Source organism: Mytilus galloprovincialis, chromosome 3 (assembly GCF_965363235.1).
Source record: "Mytilus galloprovincialis chromosome 3, xbMytGall1.hap1.1, whole genome shotgun sequence".
NCBI lineage: Eukaryota > Metazoa > Mollusca > Bivalvia > Mytilida > Mytilidae > Mytilus > Mytilus galloprovincialis.
Window position 1 is genome coordinate 101,343,186 of NC_134840.1, and position 26,386 is coordinate 101,369,571.

The 26,386-nt window shown below is 32.7% G+C and overlaps 1 protein-coding gene across 2 annotated transcripts in view; it reads right to left on the reverse strand.

Annotated features, from left to right (window-relative positions):
• LOC143069566 (HEAT repeat-containing protein 5B-like) overlaps positions 1-26,386 on the reverse strand; it is a 60,247-nt gene that overhangs the window by 31,835 nt on the left and 2,026 nt on the right. For both annotated transcript variants that reach the window (XM_076244264.1, XM_076244263.1), the window contains exons 2-10: positions 16,882-17,019; positions 16,009-16,220; positions 14,742-14,850; positions 7,752-7,901; positions 7,217-7,388; positions 2,450-2,601; positions 1,729-1,978; positions 1,055-1,204; positions 88-338 (exon numbers count right to left, since the gene is read on the reverse strand). In XM_076244264.1, the coding sequence (XP_076100379.1) occupies positions 88-338; positions 1,055-1,204; positions 1,729-1,978; positions 2,450-2,601; positions 7,217-7,388; positions 7,752-7,901; positions 14,742-14,850; positions 16,009-16,220; positions 16,882-17,007 (1,572 nt within the window). In that variant the 5' untranslated portion in view covers positions 17,008-17,019. The remainder of the gene's footprint in view (positions 1-87; positions 339-1,054; positions 1,205-1,728; positions 1,979-2,449; positions 2,602-7,216; positions 7,389-7,751; positions 7,902-14,741; positions 14,851-16,008; positions 16,221-16,881; positions 17,020-26,386) is intronic.

Consider the following 26,386-nt stretch of genomic DNA (forward strand, 5'->3'; position numbering starts at 1 on the left):
AAAAATTCAATAAAACGGATAAAAGAAAGATTGCATATCATAATTACAGTGTGCCATTCTTTTAAAATTGTATTTCTATTTCTTTACCTTTCCCTTTGCATGAGGGATCCCTAGTGGACATTGGTAAATGCCACCCAAAAGGGCAGCTATAGCACTACTGTATCCAGACACTGCCTCAGGTGAACTCTTCAATTTATCCATTCTCTCTACACATCGATCTAATAGAGGAGTCAGTTGTGAGGGTAAAGCACGAGCTATACATCCCAGACACCATGATGCTGAGAGTCGTGAGGCTGGACTGGGGTGTATCAATACTGACACAACTGGTTCTATAATACCTACAATGTAAATACAATTTGTATATTAGAGTCGTGAAGCTGGACTGGGGTGTATCAATACTGACACAACTGGTTCTATAATACCTACAATGTAAATACAGTTTGTACATTAGAGTCGTGAGGCTGGACTGGGGTGTATCAATACTGACACAACTGGTTCTATAATACCTATAATGCAAATACAGTTTGTATATAACCATCTGGTGTGGGATCAAAGGTTGAGTCAAAACTAACCAATGAAATTTGATTATATTTCATTTCCCTTATGCAACAGCTTAAACAACCGGTAAGGCTTGTATATGAGAGTACCTTATTTGAATCTATAAAAGGTTGGTCATGTTTGATTTCAGAGTGTCTTTCAGACTAAGATTTAAGAATGTACCACATTCACCCCTGTATAGTCTGCATTTGTGAATATTGCGCACCACTTTTTCATTCCCAAAATTGTCAGATTTAGCAACTGTACTTTGAAATGGTACAATAAGAGGGAAAAAGATTATCAAAGCCTATAGCAGTGTCTAATATGCATCCCCTCTCCAAATTATATTTCATGGGATTAAAAGTGTGTATAAAATACGCCTGAAGATTTTTCATCTTAAATTTTATACTGGTGAATTTTATATGAGGCAAATTTTCCTTAATTCCTTCAGACAATGTTTTTAAAATGTGCAAAATGATTAAATCAAATTGAAAGTATACTATCAATCTGACCATACCTGTTGCTGGTTCTGCTACTAATGGACTAGCTGAAGTTCCTAATCTAAGAACAAGACTTCCCAACTCATGTAGGGCACACACCAGCACATGTTGTCCCCCCAGTATACTCTGTGACTTGGCGTCATTGGCACTATCCACTGCTGCCTCTCCTGAAATATATGTAATGATTCATACATAGTCTGAATATTGTTTTTTACTTAATTTAACATTGAATATATATTCTTATAGACATATTATAAGGGAGACAACTGGTGTTTTCTTATCGTTTAAAAAATACATTTTGATAGTTCTCATGATTTTCAATTAGTAAAAAATTAACCCTGTAATTCATTTTTTTCTGAGTCATATAAATAAAATCTTGGGTGTTTTATTTAATGTTTTTATATAATATTTTAGAAAGATGAAGTGAACTAGTTAAAAAAATTTCACATGACTCAAGATAATAATACAAAGAGTTCATTTTGAATTTTTTTTAAACATTTTTGATGTAGCTCATTAAGTTATGATTAAGTTTCCAGACACTTCCTATAAAATAACCATTGAAAATTATATTCTAAACCAAGGAGAAAGATAAATCATAAATAGATCAAAAGCTATGCGGTACACTGAAATTCATCACAAAACATTTTATGATAAGTTTTTTGACAATATGAATGATTTATTCATATCTTACCAACAGTATTCATCTGTTTGATTATTATTTGGCATATTTCCTTGGCAGCTGCAATCTGAGCTTTCTCTCCCAATAATTCACCGATACAACATCGCATTATAAATAGGACACACTTCCTGGCATAGACAGCATCCACATGGGTGGGTGTGGCCTTAGGATTGGCTACCAGGTTAAGGACATGGTTAAGGAAGAGAGAAATGTTTCGTTCTAACCATAAACCTCCCATTGTTCTTACAAACCCTATGTAAGCCTGAAAAAACAGGAAAGAAAAAAATCAGGAATAATTTATCTATTGCTCATGGAAACAATACATGAAATACACCAGTAGACACTTTTAAAAATTAAACTGCTCGTTGGAACAGTAAAAAGAAATTATTCTCCAAAAAATTCTGATTGTATTTTTCTTATATCTAGTTTATATATAAGTATAGATTATTCAGAAATCTATAAATGATAACTGTCTACTGGATCAGCTGTCCCGTAAACCAGCAGTGCAGTGAGCAGTGACTTATTGTTGCTCAAAGTCTATGTCATTTGGTCTCTTGCGGAAAATTGCATCATGGGAATTCATATTAAATCATCTTATTGTTATAGCTGATGATTTTAGTAAAAATCTGTATAATTCAAATCAATCATTCTTTTTTTAAGGTCAAATTCAATTGTGTGACATTTTGATAGAGTATGGAGAGATCTGTTCAAATGTTTATTTGACTCAACTCACATGTGTAATGCCCACTCTGATTTCTCTGTTTATTTCTTTAGAGCTGCCTTTTATCATTTCACCAGAACTCTTTAAGAAACCAATACCTCCTTTAAGGAAACCTGATGCCAAGAGGGTTAGAACATCTTCTACTTTAACAAGCTTAGCTTTACCTGTAAAAGAGAAAATAATTTTACAGAATTATTGACGGTTTTCAAAATCCAAAGTACAAAATCATAAAGAAGTACCTTTACTATGAAAATTTTAAAACTTTAGCAAAATAAAATGGTTGGAATAAGGAATAATGAATTTACTGCAAGAAATGTAGAATAACCTACCATAAAATTACCAGACTATGAATCACCCCTATAGGCTATATTACTATTGTTTGTGGTTGTATGTAACAACACCCCTTTTGAGACTAAGAGGTCAATAATTAATTGGGGAACTCAACAGAGCTTTGTGAAACCAGACTTACAAACAGTTACAGTATTAAATTCAAGTTAATCATTAAGGTATTTTCTCCAATTCAGCAAAAGTATATTTTAAGATTTTACAATAAATTTTATTTCAAGCTATACATCTTTAAAAAACAGTTGTTGGCATGACACAGGTTAACTTCTTCTCGTATATGTTATGATGGTATGATACTAAACCCCTAAGGAAGGATTGTGCCTGATATTCATATGTTGAAGACATAATCTTTCAATCAGTTTAATTGAAGTCTGGAGCTGGCATGTCAGTTAACTGCTAGTAGTCTGTTGTGATTTATGTATTATTGTCATTTTGTTTATTTTCTTTGGTTACATCTTCTGACATCAGACTCTCCTGAACTGAATTTTAATGTGGGTATTGTTATGCGTTTACTTTTCTACATTGGCTAGAGGTATAGGGGGAGGGTTGAGATCTCATAAACATGCTTAACCCACGCCGTATGTTTGCGCCTGTCCCAAGTCAGGAGCCTTTGGCCTTTGTTAGTCTTGTATTATTTTTAATTCTAGTTTCTTGTGTACAATTTGGAGTTTAGTATGGCGTTCATTATCACTGAACTAGTATATATATTTGTTTAGAGGCCACCCTGAAGGAAGCCTCAAGGTGTGGGAATTTCTCGCTGCATTGAAGACCTGTTGGTGACCTTCTGTTGGTTACTTCGGCTGTTGTCTGTTCTATGGTCGGGTTGTTGTCTCTTTGACACATTCCCCATTTCCTTTCTCAATTTTATCCCATAATTAGAGACTTTGTCAAGGTAAAACATAGCACAAAATGAAGACTATTGCCAATAACCAACTTTTATCATCTTTCCTATGCCTATTTCACCCTGCTCTGTTGTTCCTTAACTCTCATTCCAACATTTAAAAAAAACTAGACCAGGCATTATCAGCGACGTCACAATGAGAGAGGAGAAGCTATCAGCGACGTCACAATGCAAGAGGAGACATTATTAAGCTTGCTTTCATCAAGCGTAAAAAAACTGTCTTAGGAAGAGGAAAACACCAGTAATAGAACGATAAACAGATAATCAGGTTTTTTTTCGTGTTTCTCAATTTTATCCCATAATTAGAGACTTTGTCAAGGTAAAACATAGCACAAAATGAAGACTATTGCCAATAACCAACTTTTATCATCTTTCCTACGTCTATTTCACCCTGCTCTGTTGCTCCTTAACTCTCATACCAACACTTAAAAACAAGAGGCTGTCACAACGACAGCAAACCGGATTTATTAACATTAATTTGTGTCCTGGCAATATCACAAGAACCATTACTGATGAATGGTGAAAGTGAAAATCGTCAATATCAAATTTGACCTCCATTTTGTCATCAGTATCAACATATTAAAATTTGAAAAGCTTAGATTGAATGGTTCATGAGTAAATGCAACAACCTGAATGGAAACGCCATTTTACGATCTTTCAAGAACCATAACTCCTGAACGGTAAAAGTCAAAATCGTCATTATTGAACTTGACCTCTATTTTGTCATCTGTAACAACATATTAAAATTTCAAAAGCTTTGGTTGAATGGTTCATGAGAAAATGCACGGACACGACGGGAAAAACCATTTTTCAATCTTTCAAGAACCATAACTCCTGAATGGTAAAAGTCAAAATCGTCATTATTGAACTTGACCTCCATTTTGTCATCAGTAACAGCATATTAAAATTTCGGAAGCTTTGGAAGAACAGTTCATGCATAAATGCACGGACACGACTGGAAACTCCATTTTTCAATCTTTCAAGAACCATAACTCCTGAACGATAAAAGTCAAATTCGTCATTATTGAACTTGACCTCCATTCTTTCATTAGTAACAACATATTAAAATTTGGGAAGCTTTGGTAGAACAGTTCATGCGTAAATGCACGGACAACTGCATTTTTCAATCTTTCAAGAACCATAACTCCTGAACGATAAAAGTCAAAATCGCCATTATTGAACTTGACCTTCGTATAGTTGTCAGGAATAACATATTAAAATTTTAAAAGCTTTGGTTGAACGGTTCATGAGTTAATGCACGGACAACATTTGATTGCCACCCGCCCGGCCGCCCGCCGTACATCCCCAAATCAATAACCGACATTTTTGTCACAAAAATTCAGTTAACTAGACCAGGCATTATCAGCGACGTCACAATGAGAGAGGAGAAGCTATCAGCGACGTCACAATGCAAGAGGAGACATTATTAAGCTTGCTTTCATCAAGCGTAAAAAAACTGTCTTAGGAAGAGGAAAAGACCAGTAATAGAACGATAAACAGATAATCAGGTTTTTTTCGTGTAGATATCGTAAAATATCAGCTGCTCCACACAATGTGAAACTTTTTAGTTTGTTTGCCTGGCTCACTCGCAAAAAAGGTTCACATTGAGGCTCGCAGCTGATATTTTACGATATTAATGTGTAGAAAATCCAATAACCTATATGTATGAAGACTAAGTTACTTCTTATTTCAATTTGTGCATTAAACACTATGGGATTTTTTCCCTCAAGATTTTCAAAGGATAAGGATTAGGTCTAAAGCTCATTTATCAGATGTCTTTGTTTTTTGTTTTGTTGGGTTATTGCCTAGATGATATTTATATTATGTTAGATAATTACAGCATATGCATTTTTATGGTTTTTCATTATGAAATAATACACTATTTTAGTTATTCAATAACAACCTTTTGAATCTAAAGTCATTTTTTGTTCACAGTAAGATTAATAACAAGTTCATCGAAAAATACTGCACTCTATGTAAACACAATCACAATTAATGATGTGGAGAATAAGCAATTATTAATTTCTTCAAATATTACAAATATTTACTCTGGTTAGAAGAACCTGACTATTCACCTGTAGACTGACAATTATGTAATCCCATCCCAGAAAGTTATCTATCATTTCTATGGAATTCTATTTATCAATCACTTAAACATGCTTCAACATTAATTATAGATGAAACTAAAATAGATTTGATCTTTGAGAAATGTTTTGATAAGCAAACTATGTTATGGTATAATTTTATGTCATAACATCGCAATTTGAGGGGTAAAAAAAATGAATTTACTTTTATTTTTGCTCTTTAAAATTTTTTCGGTAAATAAAGGTTCTAAACATGCTAAATGAAATTAATGACTTATGTTGTTTGTGCCAACTTTATGGTTGTTGATTAAATTGCTTTTGAACTTTGTGGTTCTTGGACATACTTCTGTACTTTGTTTATTTAAGACCTTAATTGGTTCAAACAATTTACAATTTGTGTTTTCAAATCATGAATCAGGGAAAATTCTTATGATTTTAAATTGTATTTCACTCCCCTTGTGACAAAATTGTTAGTTTGCTTATGCTTATCAGGACTTTTATATGCACAACATAAGTTTGACAATAACAAGATCATCATAAGATACATATAAGTTCGGAAAAAGGGAGATAACTACACTTACCCACAGGTGTCTTCACGGACTGAGCAGAATAAAGCAGTTCACCAAGTAGTTTACCAATAGCACAACGGGCATCATAATTAGATCCATCTAAAGCTCGGAAACAAAGGGAGATAATTACACTTACCCACAGGTGTCTTCACTGACTGAGCAGAATAAAGCAGTTCACCAAGTAGTTTACCAATAGCACAACGGGCATCATAATTAGAGCCATCTAAAGCTCGGAAACAAAGGGAGATAATTACACTTACCCACAGGTGTCTTCACTGACTGAGCAGAATAAAGCAGTTCACCAAGTAGTTTACCAATAGCACAACGGGCATCATAATTAGAGCCATCTAAAGCTCAGAAACAAAGGGAGATAACTACACTTACCGACAGGTGTCTTCACTGACTGAGCAGAATAAAGCAGTTCACCAAGTAGTTTACCAATAGCACAACGGGCATCATAATTAGATCCATCTAAAGCTCAGAAACAAAGGGAGATAACTACACTTACCGACAGGTGTCTTCACTGACTGAGCAGAATAAAGCAGTTCACCAAGTAGTTTACCAATAGCACAACGGGCATCATAATTAGATCCATCTAAAGCTCAGAAACAAAGGGAGATAACTACACTTACCCACAGGTGTCTTCACGGACTGAGCAGAATAAAGCAGTTCACCAAGTAGTTTACCAATAGCACAACGGGCATCATAATTAGATCCATCTAAAGCTCAGAAACAAAGGGAGATAACTACACTTACCCACAGGTGTCTTCACGGACTGAGCAGAATAAAGCAGTTCACCAAGTAGTTTACCAATAGCACAACGGGCATCATAATTAGATCCATCTAAAGATCGGAAACAAAGGGAGATAACTACACTTACCCACAGGTGTCTTCATGGACTGAGCAGAATAAAGCAGTTCACCAAGAAGTTTACCAATAGCACAACGTGCATCATAATTAGATCCATCTAAAGCTCGGAAACAAAGGGAAGTAACTGTTTCTAGTTCTGCTGTATACATAAACTGTGCTTCTTTAACTAGCTGCATCATGCACTGAAAGTAGCATTAGAAATGCATTAAGTGCTTAGTCTATTGTATAAGTTTATTGGTACATATGTTCTTTAAATTATTCTAATACATGTAATACAGGTATTACAAGAAAGGTAAACTATTAAAGTATTAGGAACCCAATGTTTAAAAGATACTTCTGAAATGTCACTTTGATTACCTTGCAGGTATTTCCATGGTGATTAATTGATTATAAGCAACATGGTGGTGACTGAATAACTTGCTGACTGATCTTTAAAATCATGATAGTTCTGAACTTTGAAGTTTCCAAAAGACATTCGGTTAATTCCCCTGTATCACATAATATCCTTGTAAAGTTACAGGGATGGACTTGTAATTTGTATGTACCTTGGCTGCTGAGCATCTTACAGACATGGCCCTATCTGTCATACACTGTTTAGCTGCCTTATATATGTCTTTATATATACCACCTCCTGCAGATCCAAGACCTCCAATAACCTTCTCCAAGGTCAACATTATCTCACTACGTCCTTGACTCTGAAAAATAAAAATAATACACATCTTTAAAAGTTTGTATCTTAAACTCATACAATTTTTGTTTTGGCAAATGTAGTCATATTCTTTGATAGAACACAGACAATCCATTCTTTTGCTTATCACAAGTGGTTTCCCAAGCACAAAATAACCTAAACCCAAACTTTGACATGTAACCTTTGTAAAGTTTTGGAGTCAATGAACAATTACTCAGGGGACAAGGCCATATAAACCCCATGGAGTTGAGATCTACAAATGCTAAAGCAACTGCATACCAAATATCATTCACCTAAACTGACCTAATTACAAACTAAATTAAACAAATTAAGCCAAAGTTTCAGTCCATACACCACTTGGGAGGTTGGGCCAATTGATCCCCATTAACTATTCCCATGGTAACCGATTTTAAATTATTGACAATCACTAAAATATCATTAATTTACAACCTTTTTACATGACCAAAACAGTTGAATATTAAGACTTGAACCCATTTTTTCACCAAAATATTTAGGTTTGCACTGGGAATCCTTTTTTAAATAGAAATATCTCAATATTATCTTAAAATCCCCATAGGAATATGACCATGTATTTAATTTACTGTTTAATAATCTTAAAGTCTACGCCAATCCCTATTGATTGAAGTGATTACTACAGCATATTTCTAACCCAGATAAAATTACTGAACAGTCAATCAACCTAGCGGAAATCAACAACATCATCGCTGGAGATGGAAAGTCATGTAAAATTATAGAAAATCAAAATCGATGCCAAAGTGTCCATCAATTCACCATTCCATTTGTTATAATTATTTGAAATCAATATTAATAACAATACAAGATTTCCTTCTCTTCAATACACAGGAAGTAATTTACCTTGATAATTAACCTGTAAGCTGTCAATTAAGGTAATAGAACAGGTGCTTTGTAATATGATAACTTCATTACTCCCATTATCATCATATTTTATATCTCAATTTACAAAATTTTTAAGTTTCGGTTTAAAAAAATTAGTATGATAAACCTTGAGGGTTGAATCTAATCAACACCAAGATAATATTGTCAATGCAGATTGATACTTTTCAATAAACAGTCAAAGCTCAGACATAAACAAGACCATTTTTGTTTTTGACTTAAAGAAGTCAAAACATGTATTTATTATAAAATGTGTTTTCAATTTTAGACTTATTTAAGTCAGAAAATGACAGACTTGTTAAGGTCTATTTATGTTGATGAAAAAACTTAATTTTACTTGGTGGCCAAAGTACACCACCTATGACAGCAAAAACCTGTCTGAGAGTTCACAAGGTCTATAATTTAATTATTTAATTGAACATCCTTACTAAACACAGATATTTTACCTCATTTAGTGTGGTTCCAGGTGGTTGTTTTGTAAGGTTAATTAACATTATCTCTGATTTTTTAGACTCTCATTCATATTTTTTTATAGAAGACAAAGCATTGTCTTTCAATGTTGTCATTATTTGATTTAGATGCATGACCTTTTTATAAATATGGGTGAGTCTTGAAGTTAACCAATTTTGATAACTTATTGACAGGAGTCGACATTTGCAACTTTTTGATTCTGGTCAATTATTTCTTGCTTAACAGTATTTGACTTACTTATGTCATATTTTGTCTTGCATTAAAGGGAGACAAATCCCAAAACTTACAAATTTAGACCTCTATGAGTCAAAAGCAGATTCAGACTTATTTATGTCTGAGCTCTGACTGATAAATGAAGAGGGGGTCTTCTAGCAATCATATATCTCTTTGAAAAGCATGATAAATGCAGGGTATTAAATTTCATTTAACAACATCTTGGTGTAAATATATCTGCCACATGTTTAAGAAAAACAAGCCAGTACAATTTATCTCAAGGTAGCCTACAGAACCACCAAACCCTGGCTGGACCTACAACTCTTAACAGCAAACTCATCCCTTATTCTTTGTGTGGAGTTCAGCATACTGAACCCCATAAAATATATCATCTATAATACAAACAGAAACACTCAAGTTTTAAGTTTCAGAGGTGGATCCAGCCATTTTAAAAAAAGAGGGGGGGGGGGGTCTTAAACCAGAGTAAAAGGGGGGGTTCCAACTATATGCTCCCATTCAAATGCATTGATCCCCCCTTTGGATCTGCCTCTGAGTTTGAACACCTACCCCTGAAAAGAACAGCAACCCAAAGTCCAATTTAAATGCACAAATTATTGTGATTTTTGAAGAATTTACAAAAACACAAGTTTAACAAGTGAAACTGCGAGCTACTGCTCACTGATGATACCCCCGCCGCAAGTGGATAATATTAATAGTGTAAAAATATGCAAGTGTTCGGTAAACAGGAAGTTTTCGAGTCTGAATCTGAAAACGCATCACACGGTATAGCTGACTTATAAAAATCCTGAAACCAAATTTCAGAAATCCTTGTATTGTAGTTCCTGAGAAAAATGTGACGAAAATTTTTAACTTGGTTATCATGTGTAAAATCATACAAGTGTTCGGTAAATAAGAAGTTGTCGAGTGATGAATCTGAAAACGCATCACACGGTATAGCTGACTTATATAAATGTTGATACCAAATTACAGAAAAGGTGGATGTGTAGTTCCTGAGAAAAATGTGACGAAAGTTTCATGGGACGGACTGACTGACGGACTGATGGACGGACGGACTGACAGACAGAGATAAAACAGTATACCCCCCCTTTTTTAAAGCGGGGGTATAATTATTGCAATTTTAGGAAAAGCTACATACAGAATTTTACAGATATAAATGTATTTGATATCAAAATGTGAGTTTTTATTATTCAGCAATACTCCAGTAGTCTCATTATTTGCATCAATAAAAATCTCTCAATAAAATCTTAATTTACAGAATTCAATAGACCATTGTCTTGTCTAATAACGCCCGTGAAATTGCTATCAAACAATCGGGTATTAACTTCCTATTTTCACACAACATTCATATCTTTCTAGTCAATTACCAGTATATTAAGTGATTAATGAGATGTCTGTCAGAGATGTTTTGATCAGAACAGGTGCTGTCTATTATCATTGATTCATCAAACCATTTAACCTGCCTGACCAGAAGCACTTTCATTATGACCTCAAATGACCTTCCAATCCTTAACAGTACAAACTGTTCCATTATTGATAGTCAAAGATATATGGGTGTTAAGGGTTTCATGCCAAATAACTGCAAAATTGGTAGGTTGTGATTTTTTTTTTCTCACATGTCCGAAAAAATGGGTCTTCTCTGAGTCTGAGTTTCAGTTTTGGGATGATACCCAGTGGCAGATCCAGCCATTTTGAAAAGGGGGGATTCCCAACACAGAGTAAAGGGGGGTTCCAACTATATGCTCCCATCAAATGCATTGATCGGCCAAAAAAAGGGGGGGTTCCAACTCCCGGAACCCCCCCCCGGGATCTGCCACTGATACCCTATGGAATGTGGATTAATGGAGGTAAAAACATTTGAGATCTGGGAAAAAAAAGGGGGAAAGTGGGAAAAAACATTTTTTCAAAGTGAATGAGAGAAATGAATTAACATGGTGTTGATCAATTTAACATTCTTGATAGTGAAATTTTTGCAGTTATAACAAAACATATGCTGGCGACAAATTAATAGTGAAGACTGAAGGGGGAACCTAAAACCCCCCTTTATTTATTTTTTGGGTCTAAAACGACCTTGTTGTTAAGGTTATATTAGGACAGCCAAATTCTATTATAATACCCCCATCACATCTGTCTCTATTCATTCCAGCCCTCCACCCATTTCTTTCTATCATTCTTTTAACAAACAAACCTTCTATTTAAAAGATAACAAGGTTTAAGTAATTAATAATGTATCTATCAGGGAGTTTATATGGACAGGTGATACTAAGGAATTTGTTGTTTTAGTTTATGGTAGATCTTTGCCAAAGCCTGTAATTCCCTGGCTTAAGTTTGTTCGTGTATATTATATTTGTTTTGGTTTATTTTTTGGTAACTAAATCTGGCCTTATTTTTGTAAGTGGTAGATCTTTGCCAAACTAGCTACTCTCTTTTAATCAATTCACAACTTGTTTTTTGCTGACATGTGTCTTCTGACATTACATGTTAAATGCATTCCATTCAACACACATTTAAATCTTATTAATTTAATTTTGACTGATATGTGATGAAGACTGAATTGAGACTTTACAAGCAGACGATTTAACACGGAACATTTACTGTAATATGCCAACATGTTTCTGGCGTTATAAGAGGAATGTACAGTTGGCATGTTTCTCATTTTAAATTTGTTTACATATAACATCTGCAAATCAATATGTTACATATATAGTTGTGAGGGTTAATTTCTGCCAAACTAAAAATCTTTTTCTGTAAATGTGCTAGTCACAGCCTAGTTGAAGATTACTTCTAATAATAGAAACATATTTTGGGTTTGCATGTCACAGCAATCCAACAACAAATTAACAAAAGACATCTATATTTTTCTATACAGTCCAGGGATCTCCATGGATGAAAATTGAACGATGGGGGAACTTTAACCATAACAAACCGTGTCTACGCTGTACAGTGTAGCGCGATCGGAAGAATTTTATCCCTCCATACAAGGAATGGTGAACATGCTAATTCATTACTTATTTAAAATATATTTAATTGAATTTTCATTATAGAATTAGAAGTATCAATATTTTCATTTATTGCCGTTTTTAACCATTCAAATGCCAAGTCTTCATGGTCCCCCCTTAGTCGAGAATGACCAAAAGCTGTCATGAAGGTCCCCATGTAGATTTTTTGTATTTTTGGTAATTGCTATGGGGGTTTAAAATCATGTGGAGCTTATTTTTATGGACACTGTCAAATTCAGAACTCATTACCGGTATGGCTGATTTGCAGCAACAACAAAACGATTCGTACGGGTTATGTAAAAGGTTAAAGAGATTTTTAAAGCAAACGTTGACAAATGAAAAGGTTTTTAATGACTTTATCTGGCAAATTGATGCTGTGCAACATGCATCTTTCGAGTCTGAATAGAAACCGGAAACGCGGATGTATCAATTTGATTGTAATATACAAAATGAATTCGGAATTACGATACGATATTTCTTTACAGGAAATATTTAAGTTTTTACTTTTAAACTTTTAAAGTAATTCTAAATTATCGTTACAGCAGTACTTGAGTTATTTGCGATGAAATAATATTTACTGTTTTGCGTCTTATTTTGTATTTCTTAAAAAAGGGGGTTGCTGATTGCGTAAGTCAAATTAAAGAACATGTTTGACTTGTTAAACTTTGTAACTGGATTATTAATTAATTTATTTAATCTAAATTATCATAATCATTTGCCGAAACTTAGTTGATTAATTCGACAAATGGATCGTCTATCCTCAGATGCCAATTTTCTAACAAAAACATTTAAAAAACCATACCGGTATGTAATGATGAGGTGTTTGATTTTTCACACCTGCAACACACATGTACATTCATTGACATTGTGTTATCACTTTTAGGTGTTAAGTATCTGTTATGATATTACCTGTCAGACTGACTATTTATTGAACATCAGTGATAGGTTCATTTGTGTTATACTTTTGACTAATTTCATGGTAAAATCAAATCAATCTGGCACAATAGTATGTCTGGCATGACTGAAACTGGCTTCAAATCAACTAATTAATTTTCCTCTCAACAAATTCTTTCTCAAGATGTATTATATCAGGATAGCTCTTATACTTACTGATCTCTCAACAAATCTCGTTTCAGAAGAGTTTTGGAAGGTGCTCAAGATCTCCCAGTATAATCTCATGCACGTAATGGTTATTACATAATTACTTCAATGTATTCTAGATAATTACAAAATCTACTGTTTTTAAGTTCAGAGCAATCAATGTTTATCATTCAAACATTAGTTATTCCAAGTTAATAATCATGACGACCTTATCTTTATACAAGCGTTTCTGCTCCTCCCTCCTTTCATCTTTCTATTTTTTTAAACACAATGTAGCATCATTTGAGGCTTAGAGGATTTAGACTTCAAAGTCACCATTGTAACTCATAGACAAGTAACATTAGCAATGAGATTTTCTTTCTAAAATTTCAGAATTTGATTACTAGGGACAAACGAGTAAGTAGGCTTAGAGAGAATGTCAAGTGTCATTTTTAGATAAAACCAGACTCTAATAAACAGCTGCGCCATGAGTGCATGATACGCCTGACCGTTTTGAAAGTATAAAATTTAATAACTTCTCAACTTCATATCAGAAATTTATGAAAATCGAAAGGGAGCTTACTTCAATATATATAAAGAATTCAACAAAGTTGTATGAGAACTACTGAAAGCATTTTTGAGTAATTGTCAGAAAACTAGAAAATCCCCCTTTTTTAATGATAAAACCTCATAACTCAGAAACTTAAAATCTAAATTTTTTTAAAATCCAAAGGGCGAGCTCTTACATCAATATAAATAAACAATTCAACAAAGTTTCATGAAAACTTCTGAAAACATTATTGAGTTATTGTCAGAAAAGTAGTTAATCCCCCTTTTTAAATGAATAAAACCCCATAACTCGGAAATGTAAAATAGAAATTTCATAAAAATACAAAGGGAGCTCTCGTCAGTAGAAATTAACAGTTCACCAAAGTTTTGTGCAAATTGGTTAAAGCATTTTCGATTAATTGTCTAACATGTTGGCGACAGACGGTTGGACAGACAACTGTATGCCATAATACGTCCTGTAAATGGGCGTATAAAAATAAACTTGAAAATAAAAAGAAAGATGTGTCTGAAGACACCAAGGCCTCCAACTACAATGCTTCCATTCTCCATACCCTCTATCCCACAATATTAATAATATTTACCTCAGCATTCTTTAAAGCCTTGATGAGTATTTGTACAGTATCTTCAAATGATCTTCCTGTCATCCGCCCGAGCTTTTCGTACATTGCTCCCAAGCAAGCAATGGCTGCACTGCAAATAGAAAGGATTAGATAAGTGACAATAATTTAATTAACTGAATTTATTTTCAATCTTCTTGAATCCTATTAATTTGTGACCAAGCTGAAAAAATGTTTTGAATGTTTCCCTCCTCCATCACAAGAATGGACATTGTATTTTGCAGGCCTCGTCTGTGACTTTCATTGTTGAGAAACTTACTCAAATCTAACATGAACCAGAGTCCAATAATTTCTAACCCAATATATTTGATTCCATGGCAAATCAAGATGTCCCCCAGAAATCGCTAAAAACAAAACTGTTTAATTTGAGATTCTTTTATGTTAAGTTTTACATTTCACAATGTGGTAAGGAGATGTTTAACTGATCTTTAAACTGCAGTATGTCTTTGTTGATGTTTATAGTACTTTATAATTAACTATAAAACCTCTCATTAATTTTGCTAATGAATTTAAGATGCAAAACATTGGTTATCCTGACATAAGGCCATGCACATGTGATTATCATAACTCAGTAGTTTTGTGTAAATATTGGAAGGACCTATATGTGCTACTTAAGGTGGTACCAAACACTTCACTAATTAATTTGGTTTGTTTAATTTCCTTAAAATTTTTACAAAGTATTTACTTTGACCCTTTGACAAAAATATAAAAATTTCAAAAACTTGGAATCAACCAATTGATCAGAAAAATTAAACTGGTTATATAGCAGTTTGACAAACACGAATTTTGATCACTGAGAAGCTTAATATTCCCTTAACATCACAACGTAATTAAAACGTTTAGCTGATTTTACAGAGTTATTTCCCTGTAGTGTTAGGTACCACCTTAAGTTTAATTGTTAAGAGTTCTGGGTTTATTAGTCAACATGGTAACTAAAGGGCTAATATCAACATCCACCAAAATTAGTTGGTTTACAGTATGCTATATAAAGGGTTTGAATTTAAATTAAGCATCTTTGGAGTATGGCCTTCAAATGCCAAGTTAATTGGCAACTATGAATAACAATTATGTGTAAAATCCTTAGACCTGACACTACTGTTTTCATTGCAAGCACAACACAACAAGTTAATGCTCTGATTATTAAACAGATACATCAATTCATATTACTGCATAATGTAGAACTGCATCCATCATCGTCTAAACCCTTAATTACTTATGACAACAGACTTACAGTTTGGTTGGCAGGAAACTTGGAGAATCATCCTTGTTCTTTATGATATCATTGCATTTGCCGATCGTATGAAACAGGTCGAATGAATCGCCAACAACAAATAATGTGGCGAGATTTCTTGCTAGTAACTTTCTCGTTGGCGGACCCGGCGATTCACTTATTTGATTTATTAATTGTTCCACTAATTTCTTCTGTTTTTCTTTTATATCAGACTGAAAAAATAAAAAAATAAAATATAATATAGATATATGTGTTATGCCGTTTTTCGTTTGGTTTGCTTATTAACTCAAATTTAAATCATATCCCACACGATGCCCCCAAAATCAAATTAGCCAAACTACATGTATGATGTCAGCTTCAAAATAATCCATCATTATTCATGGGGGGGGGGGGGGGAGGGGATACATACTTTGGAGTAGAAATTAATTAATAAATTGTCTAAAGAAAGCTTGAAAAGATTTGAATGGATTGCAACTATAGTAAATGTCTGAAACACTTCTGAATTTATATTAATTACTCCCAAGAAACATCTGAATGTATATATGTAGGTTAAAAACAGAGCAACTGAGCTGAGAAGGGAATGCTGATAAATGTACAAACTGTTTAGACAACAACAAAAAAATCCTACACCCTGAAATATTCAACATAGATTGATACAAAGTCATAGTATATAAAGAAACAAAACAATTTCAAAAGGGAAATGTTCTGAAAGGACAAGGTACGATAGCTTTTTTATAAGTAAAGGCCTGTCTTTGGCCCCCGTTTTCTCATTTTTCAAATTTTGTTTTGAAAAGCCCCAATGTCCTTTATTGCGGGACAGGAAACAAAACCATGCATAAAATTCCCAGAATGTAACTTAATTCTTATACTTACTTTTTGTGCTGCAGATAGAACTTTATCCAGAAATCTCAGCCATTCAAATACAAATACAGGTCTTTTATTTTCTGGAATTTTTTTGAAAGCTTCTTCATTCAATAATAAACTATGTGCTAATTCCATTTTCAAAGGTTACTGAAAAATAACAAATAGTCACTGAAATACATGTAGCTCCATATTTCCAAGAAATAATAACAAACTGCAGAATTTTTTAAACATCCAAAACAAAGTGAAAAGTACTGAAAATATCAACAAGGAAGAATGGTTTGATAATACCCACAAAGTACAAATTACATATACATGTATTTATAGACCTCCACTTAGTGCAGCATATTTAAAATAACCACAATGTGCACAGTATTAAAAATATCCACAAAATAAGGAAATTTCTAGATCTATATCTAATTGAAAATATTCAAAATGCGGATCAGCAAAGTCTTATAAATATCCTCAAATTATTGAAAGATATTCAACACATATATTCTCAATACTATCACTCAACATATCAAGTTAGTTAACTTATAAAATCAATCACTATTCATTCAGATAATTCTAATTAAATCGACACATCGGCTACATGTATCTATCCATTTCACAATACATTCCATGACGTTATGAACATGCAGCAAACCTGGTGTCTACGTGGAAGTTCATGTTTGTTCTGAGTGGTTCTATTACATACAGATGTAGGTTTGTGACTGGGGAATGTTTATGATTATAAAATCTTTGTAATCAGTCATTCACTACTGTACATCAAAAGGGGAGCGTTAACCAACTGTTAAATCTAAGTCTAATTAACTACTGATCAGGGAAATAGGATGCCCTTTGGACTGAAAGAAGATCCTCGTTTATTTTTTGTCTTGTTTGTCTTTTCTTTTTCTTTTGTTTTCAAAATTCCAATAGGGAACATACTATCGGCCTAGCCAAGATCAGATGTGCATTTTGTGTTTCACATGAAGTCAGAAATGAGTATCACCTCAGGGAAAAACTCTTTTGATATTTTGGTTCAAAAATGGTTTAAATTATGAAAAATTGCTATCGTTAGGCTAACACTGGAAGCATTTATATAATTACATGCAGTTTTTGGAAGAAATATTTAATATTTTTATTAAATAAATGGTGTTTAAAAACTGTATAATTTTCTTTAATGGTTGGCTTCAAGACATGGTCACCAGTGTCAGATTTTTGGTCAATGACAAAGACAACAAAATATGTTTAGAATTATTGAATATCAAACATTTTAATTGAAAAAAAAATGACAAGAACATGTTTAACTCACAGTTATGTCAAACAACAGTAGCTTTCTTTGATCATTAATCTTATCTGATAAAACTGTATCTAAAATTATCTATAAATAACAAAACTTCCAAAAAAACCCTTTCTTTTGGTGTATAGAACATTAAAATAACTTGATGCATATTCTTACAATAAACAATCAAACTTAGCAATACAATTTATATGTTTTGTCTACGGACAAGACATTGTATTCATATTTAATGAAATGCATTATTAAAACCTAATTTTGATACAGCTGAAAGTGTTCTCTTAAAAAAAAACCATACATTTTATCAGGTTTATCTATCAAATGATGCTTAACTTCGAGGAAAATGGAAACAAATACATTTTGATAATGTCTACGGACAAGACATTTTATTGATATTCAATTAAATGCTTTCAAAGATGATTGTTAAAGTTAAGATTAAAAGTTACTATTTAAATTTTAAGCTGTGTTTTTTAAATTTTGGAAAATACAAAAATGTACCCATAATTCTTTACATATCTCAATAATTTATTGATTAAGCCAAACTGAAGACACATTCTTTTAACTGAAATACATATATCTGACTGTTTAAAACAATCAAACTATTATTAAAACTCAATTTTGACATAGTTGAATGTGTTCTCTTAAAAGAATAACATACATTTTACCTATCAAATTAGGCTGAAATCAAGGAAATTGGATACAAATATGTTGTGGTAATGTCTACGGACAAGACAATTTCAGTAAAAAAAAAAATCTGTTAGAATTAATTGTGACTATATTCATGTTGAAAATACTGAGTTTTAATTTGAATAGATAACTTTCATCACCTATAAATAAGATTTAAGTTCCATAGCAGACAAATAATTGAATTTAATACTTGTTATGTACAAGTGTCTTGTCCGTAGACACTTCCTCATCTGCTGTTAATACTGAAATGCAAAAGATAAAGTTAGAGAGAGAGAAATACTTTTTCTTCATTTGATTTAGTTAATCTTTTAAGGTATGCATCAACTGGAATAAACAATATTGAAGTAAAATAAGGTATGCTTTTTATGACTGATAATCTGACACTTTTTAAAATCCACTCCCGTAAAGTCATTTTACAAAAATTGAGAACACTTAAATTACCATTCATTTATTAAAAATAAGATATTTCTAAGTTTAAACAACACATAGGACTAATTAAGTCCCATAAAGCCAAGCAATATTGATAAAAAGACATGTCTACGGACAAGACATGTGTCTACGGACAAGACATTCTGACATATTTTTGAATTTTTTCCTCTATTAATAGATGGTAGAAAAAAATGTTAGTAGTGTTTTCATATCTACAAAAGAACAGGAACTTAGCAATGCAACATAAATGTAATTATGCTTCCAGTTTACTAGGGAATGCATGTCTACGGACAAGACATTTTTTCACTTTATTTGTATATCCAACTTTGATGGCATATATCTCCAGCTAGGGTACTGCAATTTTGATAAATGAGGTAGTTTCTGATAATGTATATACTAGAAGAAAAAATAAAAGACATAATAGCATAAATTTAATTTATTTTTCTCTTTTATCACTACACTGAGCAAGCTAAAAACAAAAGTACAAAATTGCATAACGAGCGCATAGTATTCAACTTTTTATCATAACTTTGTAACCACTGAATATTTTTTGTTGCAACAACCAGTAAAAGAAAGAAGAATAAATTGTCTATAACAGTGAACCAATAATGTAGTTCAAATTAAGTTCAATTATTAACTATCAATTGATAAAAAAAGGTAAATTTTAAATGAAACAACATAACGTGTAATTTTGCCCATTTTCAGCGTGTATTTTAGTGTTTTTTTTTCAAAACGGTAACACCTATACATGATATTTGATATTCATTGTGAAACCCTACATCCTCTTCTTCAGTTCAAAGATGTATTACTTATGTAAAGTTTATCTTCTTGTCTTTACAAGCCTATAACATAGACCCAATATGAAATGCACATCTGATCTTGGCTAGGCCGTATATATAATTGTATAAATAAACCAATTTTTCAACACGTTTCGGCCATTGGCCTTCTTCAGTTCTTTATTTTTCCTCTCAACTACATGGCTGACATTTTTCTCTTTTTTCGTATTCTTTTATTGAGCTTGTTTTTCTTTTGTTGATTTTTGTTCGGGGGAGGGTAGGAATGGGAGAATGTCTAGATCTTTAACAAGTCTAATCAATTAATTACTGATCAGAAAATAAGATGCCCTTTGTTTTGAAAGAATATACTCCTTTATTTCTCTAATTTTTCTTTTCTTTTTAACTTTTTTTAGGGAAGATGTAAATGTATATTTATTATTCCAATCAAGGGCCCTTGATGGGCAGCATAACATGTACACATAAAACAATACATCATGATTTGTAACAGAAAAACATTTTTATAAACTAAAATGAAACATTAAAAAAAGTTCAGACAGATGTTATTATCTTCATTCTATAAAAATCATATACATTTAATTCCAGGCAGGATCGATATATATCAGAACCATGGAAGAAGAGGGATGGGAAATGGATATCTAAAACATTTAGAATGTCAATTTAATAAGCATCCACAGTTTGTTTTTCTAAGTTGATTAGTTTTTATGTAAATCTAATACACAGAAAAATTGTAAAATGTTCCAAATTCAATTAATCTTAATATAATAGAGTGGCCTTTATTAATTAATGCCATTTAATTTAAAACAAAATTGTGCCGCTTGTTCTTACGTTGGTAAAATCTGTGTTTACACTCATGCCTTGTTCTAATAAAAAATCCTAATGAATTTCTCCCTGGGTTTTATTATATAAATTTGTTAACCATGTGATACAATTTATCTCAATACTATGATCAATAACATGGCAGGACTTTTTTAGTATTTTTCCATCCCCTTGAGTAAAATTTCTATCATCAAATAAAGTCTTCCAACATCCCTGTGATGTCAAATGTTAAGTCTAAATTGTAAAATCTATTATCTGTATGAAAAGAGACACATTATATATTATACAACTAACTTCATCTGTTATTGATTTCAAACTAGGACATCCAATCATTGTCTACTGCATTCTCTATAGATGACTCATTTTTTGTTTACAGTCTATATAGCTATCGGTAAAAAATATTCATACCATATATAGATCAATTAAATTTGTATGACATACTTTTGTAATTACAGCGGTTTGTGTTAGTGGGAAAATAAAAAAGAAATCTCATAATTACATACTAATATTCCTGATGTTCAGTAGTTGTCGTAGGTTGAACTGGTCCATAAGAAGTTCTCATTTTCTTGATTTTTATATAGATTAGACAGTTGGTTTAAAGATCATAGGCGAATCCAGGGGGGGGCCTGGGGGGCCCGGGCCCCCCCTTTCGTGGGAAAAATTTGGTTGATTATATAGGGAATCATTGAAGCATGACTGGAGCGGGCCCCCTCTTAGGTCAGTCAGCGGGCCCCCCCTTAGGAAAAGTTCTGGATCCGCCACTGAAGATTTGAACGGTTTTACACTAGTCATTATAGCTTGCTGTATGGTGTGAGAAAAGGTTCTGTGTTGAAGGCCGTACTTTGATCTACATGTATAATGGTTTAACTTTTACTTTAAATTTTACAAATTGTGACTGCGATGGAGAGTTATATGATTAGCATTCAAATCACATCTTCTTATATAATCAGGATTCATTTATTTTTCATGGATACCAATTTTCGTGGACTCAGGAAAAATTATACTTTGGTGGCTATATCATTTCATGGTTGTGGATAAGTTTGCATACAAGCATATAGAAATTTGTACTTTGTTGAACATTTGAATTCGAGGTTAAATTCCATCAACCAAATCCAGGAAAATTTGTATCCCACTGATAGTAATGAATTCAAAGTGGTATACATTAATTCACATTTAGATACTACAAGTACACATCCGTGATATCGCGGGTCCGTGACTGAATTAAAGTATATAACTATACCTAAGCCTTATTTTAGTAATTGGTATTGTCATCTGATAAGTCATGTCGATTATAAGATACACAGTTTTCTCTGCTTTCAAATCTTTCTGTTTGAACCCGTCGACCTGGAACTTATCAGTTATTGGAAATATTAATTATTTGGAAAACATAAGGTCCTGGCTATCCAGGAATGGAGTATTTTTTTAATCAACAGCATTGTCCTATATTAGTTATCTTAGAAAGTCTTGCTGATTGCTGAATAAAACTACAATAGGGAACAATTTGACAATGATTGAATTTAGTAGTGTCAGTCCTTCAGTGTTCTAGGATTTGTTTGGCACCTTGACTTACCACGGGTAAGATCAATAAAAAAATTACTTACCCACATCTAAAAGTTAAATCCGCCAACCAATGCTTTAGCTTTAGCTCGCCGCCCTTATGGCTGGGGGTCTGGGGGCCGCTCAAAAAACTTTTATGACATGCTTTAAATTATATGTTGTGAAGTTTGTCTGAACAAAGCTGGATTCGGATACAATTGAATTTTGTACAAAATTTAAAAAAAACGATTTCTTACTAAATTTGACAAATATGTTATAGTTATTACTATGTCATTTATTAAGAGCTATAATAAATGCAACTGTAAGTTTATTTTCCTCCGATGACAAGAAAAAAAATTGTTTATGTCCCGATTTAAGCACCAGTTATCAATCCAGATTTTCCGATTTTACCGACACCGTGACCGACTTTTAGAATGATAGAAGAATGTGGTCTCTTTTGCGCTTGAATACACCTAGTAAACGAGTGCTTGAATAAAAGCGCCGATAGACATCCACAAAATCTTCGATCTTTTATCAAAGTTTTTTCTCGTGATTTAATAAAAATAAATATACATATATATATATATATATATATATAAAAAATAACATACATCCTTGGTCCCTTGCTGTTACACAACAAAAAGGTTGATTTTCATGGCGCGCAAAAGTGACTAAAGCCCTCAAAATCCTAGCTTAAACCCTGAAAGTGTATCTCTATCTATAATAATATTCAAGATAATAACCAACCAGGTGCTCCGCAGGGCGCAGCTTTATACAACCGCAGAGGTCGAACCCTGAACAGTTGGGGCAAGTATGGACAAAACATTCAAGCGTGATACAGCTCTGAATTTGGATTGTGATCAAATTTTTGACATTACATTGGTTTTTTTTACACAAAACAAATGTCAAGATTTTACAAATCAATTAAAGATTTCTTCTTCAAACTTTTTAAATCTAAAATTAAATAGTTGACACAGCATAGGTTTCTGACACAGAATGAATGTGGTCTAATGAACTTAAAAGTTTTTTTTGGCCTTTGAGCAATTCACTATGCTGTTGAATATTAATCCTCTCAAAAAAATGTTTGAAGAAATTTTCTTTTTATTGATGAAATCTGAAATGAGAAAAATTTAACCCCCCCTCCTTTTTTTTCACATCCCGTTTCCCTTTTACCAAAACTGATATCAATTCAAATTTCTAATGGAGTTTGCAACAATAACTACTCTTTTAAATACATCATAAAATATTAAAATGTAAAATAAAGTGCTTGTTATCACTGAATGGTAAAGATTGGTTGGTAGTAAAAGTGAATATACATTGTTTATTGTATAAAACAATAAAAAAAACTTCATCAGTAACATTTTATATTGGCAAATTTCCAATGAAGTTATTTACATAAAGTTATTGGCAAATAAAAATAGAAAATGACATCATAGTCATGTCTGGCAAATGTCCAACATACATTATCTAAAAACATTTTAGATAAGATAAGGAAAAAAAGCTTCATCAGCAACATTTTATATTGGCAAATTTCCAATGAAGTTATTTACATAAAGTTATTGGCAAATAAAAATAGAAAATGACATCATAGTCATGTCTTGCAAATTTCCAACATATATTATCAACTACTATTCTATACAAAGAAAGATAACTCCAATTGAAAATTAATTGCTATTGCACAATATTGTGCAATTAGATATTTCTTGCTATTGTGCAATACTGTGCAATTGAATATTTCTTGCTTTTGCACAATACTTGATATGGAATCCTGATTTGGACCAACTTGAAAACTGGGCCCATAATCAAAAATCAAAGTACATATTTAGATAAAGCATATCAAATAAGCCCAAGAATTTATTTTTTGTTAAAATCAAACTTAGTTTAATTTTGGACCCTTTGGACCTTAATGTAGACCAATTTGAAAACTGGACCAAAAATTAAGAATCTACATGCACAGTTAGATTTTGGCATATCAAAGAACCCATTTATTCAATTTGTGATGAAATCAAACAAAGTTTAATTTTGGACCCCCATTTGGACCAACTTGAAAACTAGGCCAATAATTAAAAATCTAAGTACATTTTTAAATTCAGCATATCAAAGAACCCCAAGGATTCAATTTTTGTTAAAATCAAACTAAGTTTAATTTTGGACCCTTTGGACCTTAATGTAGACCAATTTGAAAACGGGACCAAAAATTAAGAATCTACATACTAAAGTTATGGTGCGAAAACAAAAAAAAATGCTTATTTGGGTCCCTTTTTGGCCCCTAATTCCTAAACTGTTGTGACCTAAACTCCCAAAATCAATACCAACCTTCCTTTTGTGGTCATAAACATTGTGTTTAAATTTCATTGATTTCTATTTACTTAAACTAAAGTTATTGTGCGAAAACCAAGAATAATGCTTATTTGGCCCTTTTTTGGCCCCTAATTCCTAAACTGTTGGAACCAAAACTCCCAAAATCAATCCCAACCTTTCTTTTGTGGTCATAAACCCTATGTCAAAATTTCATAGATTTCTATTTACTTAAACTAAAGTTATAGTGCGAAAACCAAGAAAATGCTTGGTTGGTTTGCCGGGTCACCGGACACATTTTTTAAACTAGATACCCCAATGATGATTATGGCCAAGTTTGGTTAAATTTGGCCCAGCAGTTTCAGAGGAGAAGATTTTTGTAAAAGTTAAGGACGCCGGACGACGACAGATGCCGGACGACGACAGACGACAGACGACGGACGCCAAGTGATGAGAAAAGCTCACTTGGCCCTTCGGGCCAGGTGAGCTAAAAATTTGAATCATCACCAAAAAGTATACATATCTTTAGATTAACATAACAAAGAAGTGTGTAAAGTTTTAGGCAATAATCGTGGGACATGTGAAAAAACACACCCCTGTTTTAGTTTGGTTTACATTTACAATTAATTCTCCAATCTCCATAGGCGGTAATGGTAACGTTTTCCTCCGTTGCTCAGTCCATATCGTTTACTTGAACATGTATGATTGCTCATATCGAAGCTGATACATTTATACATGTCTGGTTAAATTTTCGGGGTGGCAAGTGAGATTACTTTTTTCGTAAATCGCTGGACCCTGGAAGATGGTGAAAAATGTCACTCTCCTCATGAAATAATCCCAAAATTCTGATCATAAAATTCAATAAAAAAATTGTCCTTTCTAATAATTCATTTCAGGTCAGATCTACATCTTTCTTTTCTCATCACATCAGCTCTATAAAACAGTTCTTATTGTTCATTTATGTCCATTTTTAAAATCACAGCATTCACAATTGTATGGCGGACTAATATTTTTTTTTAATTACGTCATCTGAGTTCCTCATCTCAAGGTCTATTAGGGATCCTGACCCAGTTACAAAGTGCTGTAACTCAAAAACTTTTAATCTTATTTTCACCAAAAAGTATACAGATCATTTGACCACCATAAGAAACAACTATATTATGCTTCATGAAATTTGGATAAGTTGTCTCAAGTTACGGTGCGACATGTTTACGCCGGACAGACATACTGACATTTGTATACCATAACACGTCAAGTCAAAGTTTTGATGGGCGTAAAAAAATTATGTGACACAAATCTGTTCAATTTTGTTTTTTTTAGATTTTTCTTGCCCAAATATTATTTTGTTGTCTAAAACACAAAACTGATGACATATTGCAGCTACAATGTACAATGAACATTCATACTGTTACAAAGCATGGTCTTTAAATCAAAATGAAAATATGATACACCCAATACACTTCTACTTGTAAATTACTATCGCCTGGAAAGGGAAGTAATTCCAAGTTTTATTTACATATACAAATGTATTCTCTCAAAAATCCAAAACTGAAACTACCTTCATATGCATATTGAAATTTTGCTGGTGGTAATGTTGTTATAACAAAAAACAGATTTCACAGTCCCTGATGTTGCACATATTTTATCAGTCGAAGGGCATTAACCTAACAGTTTT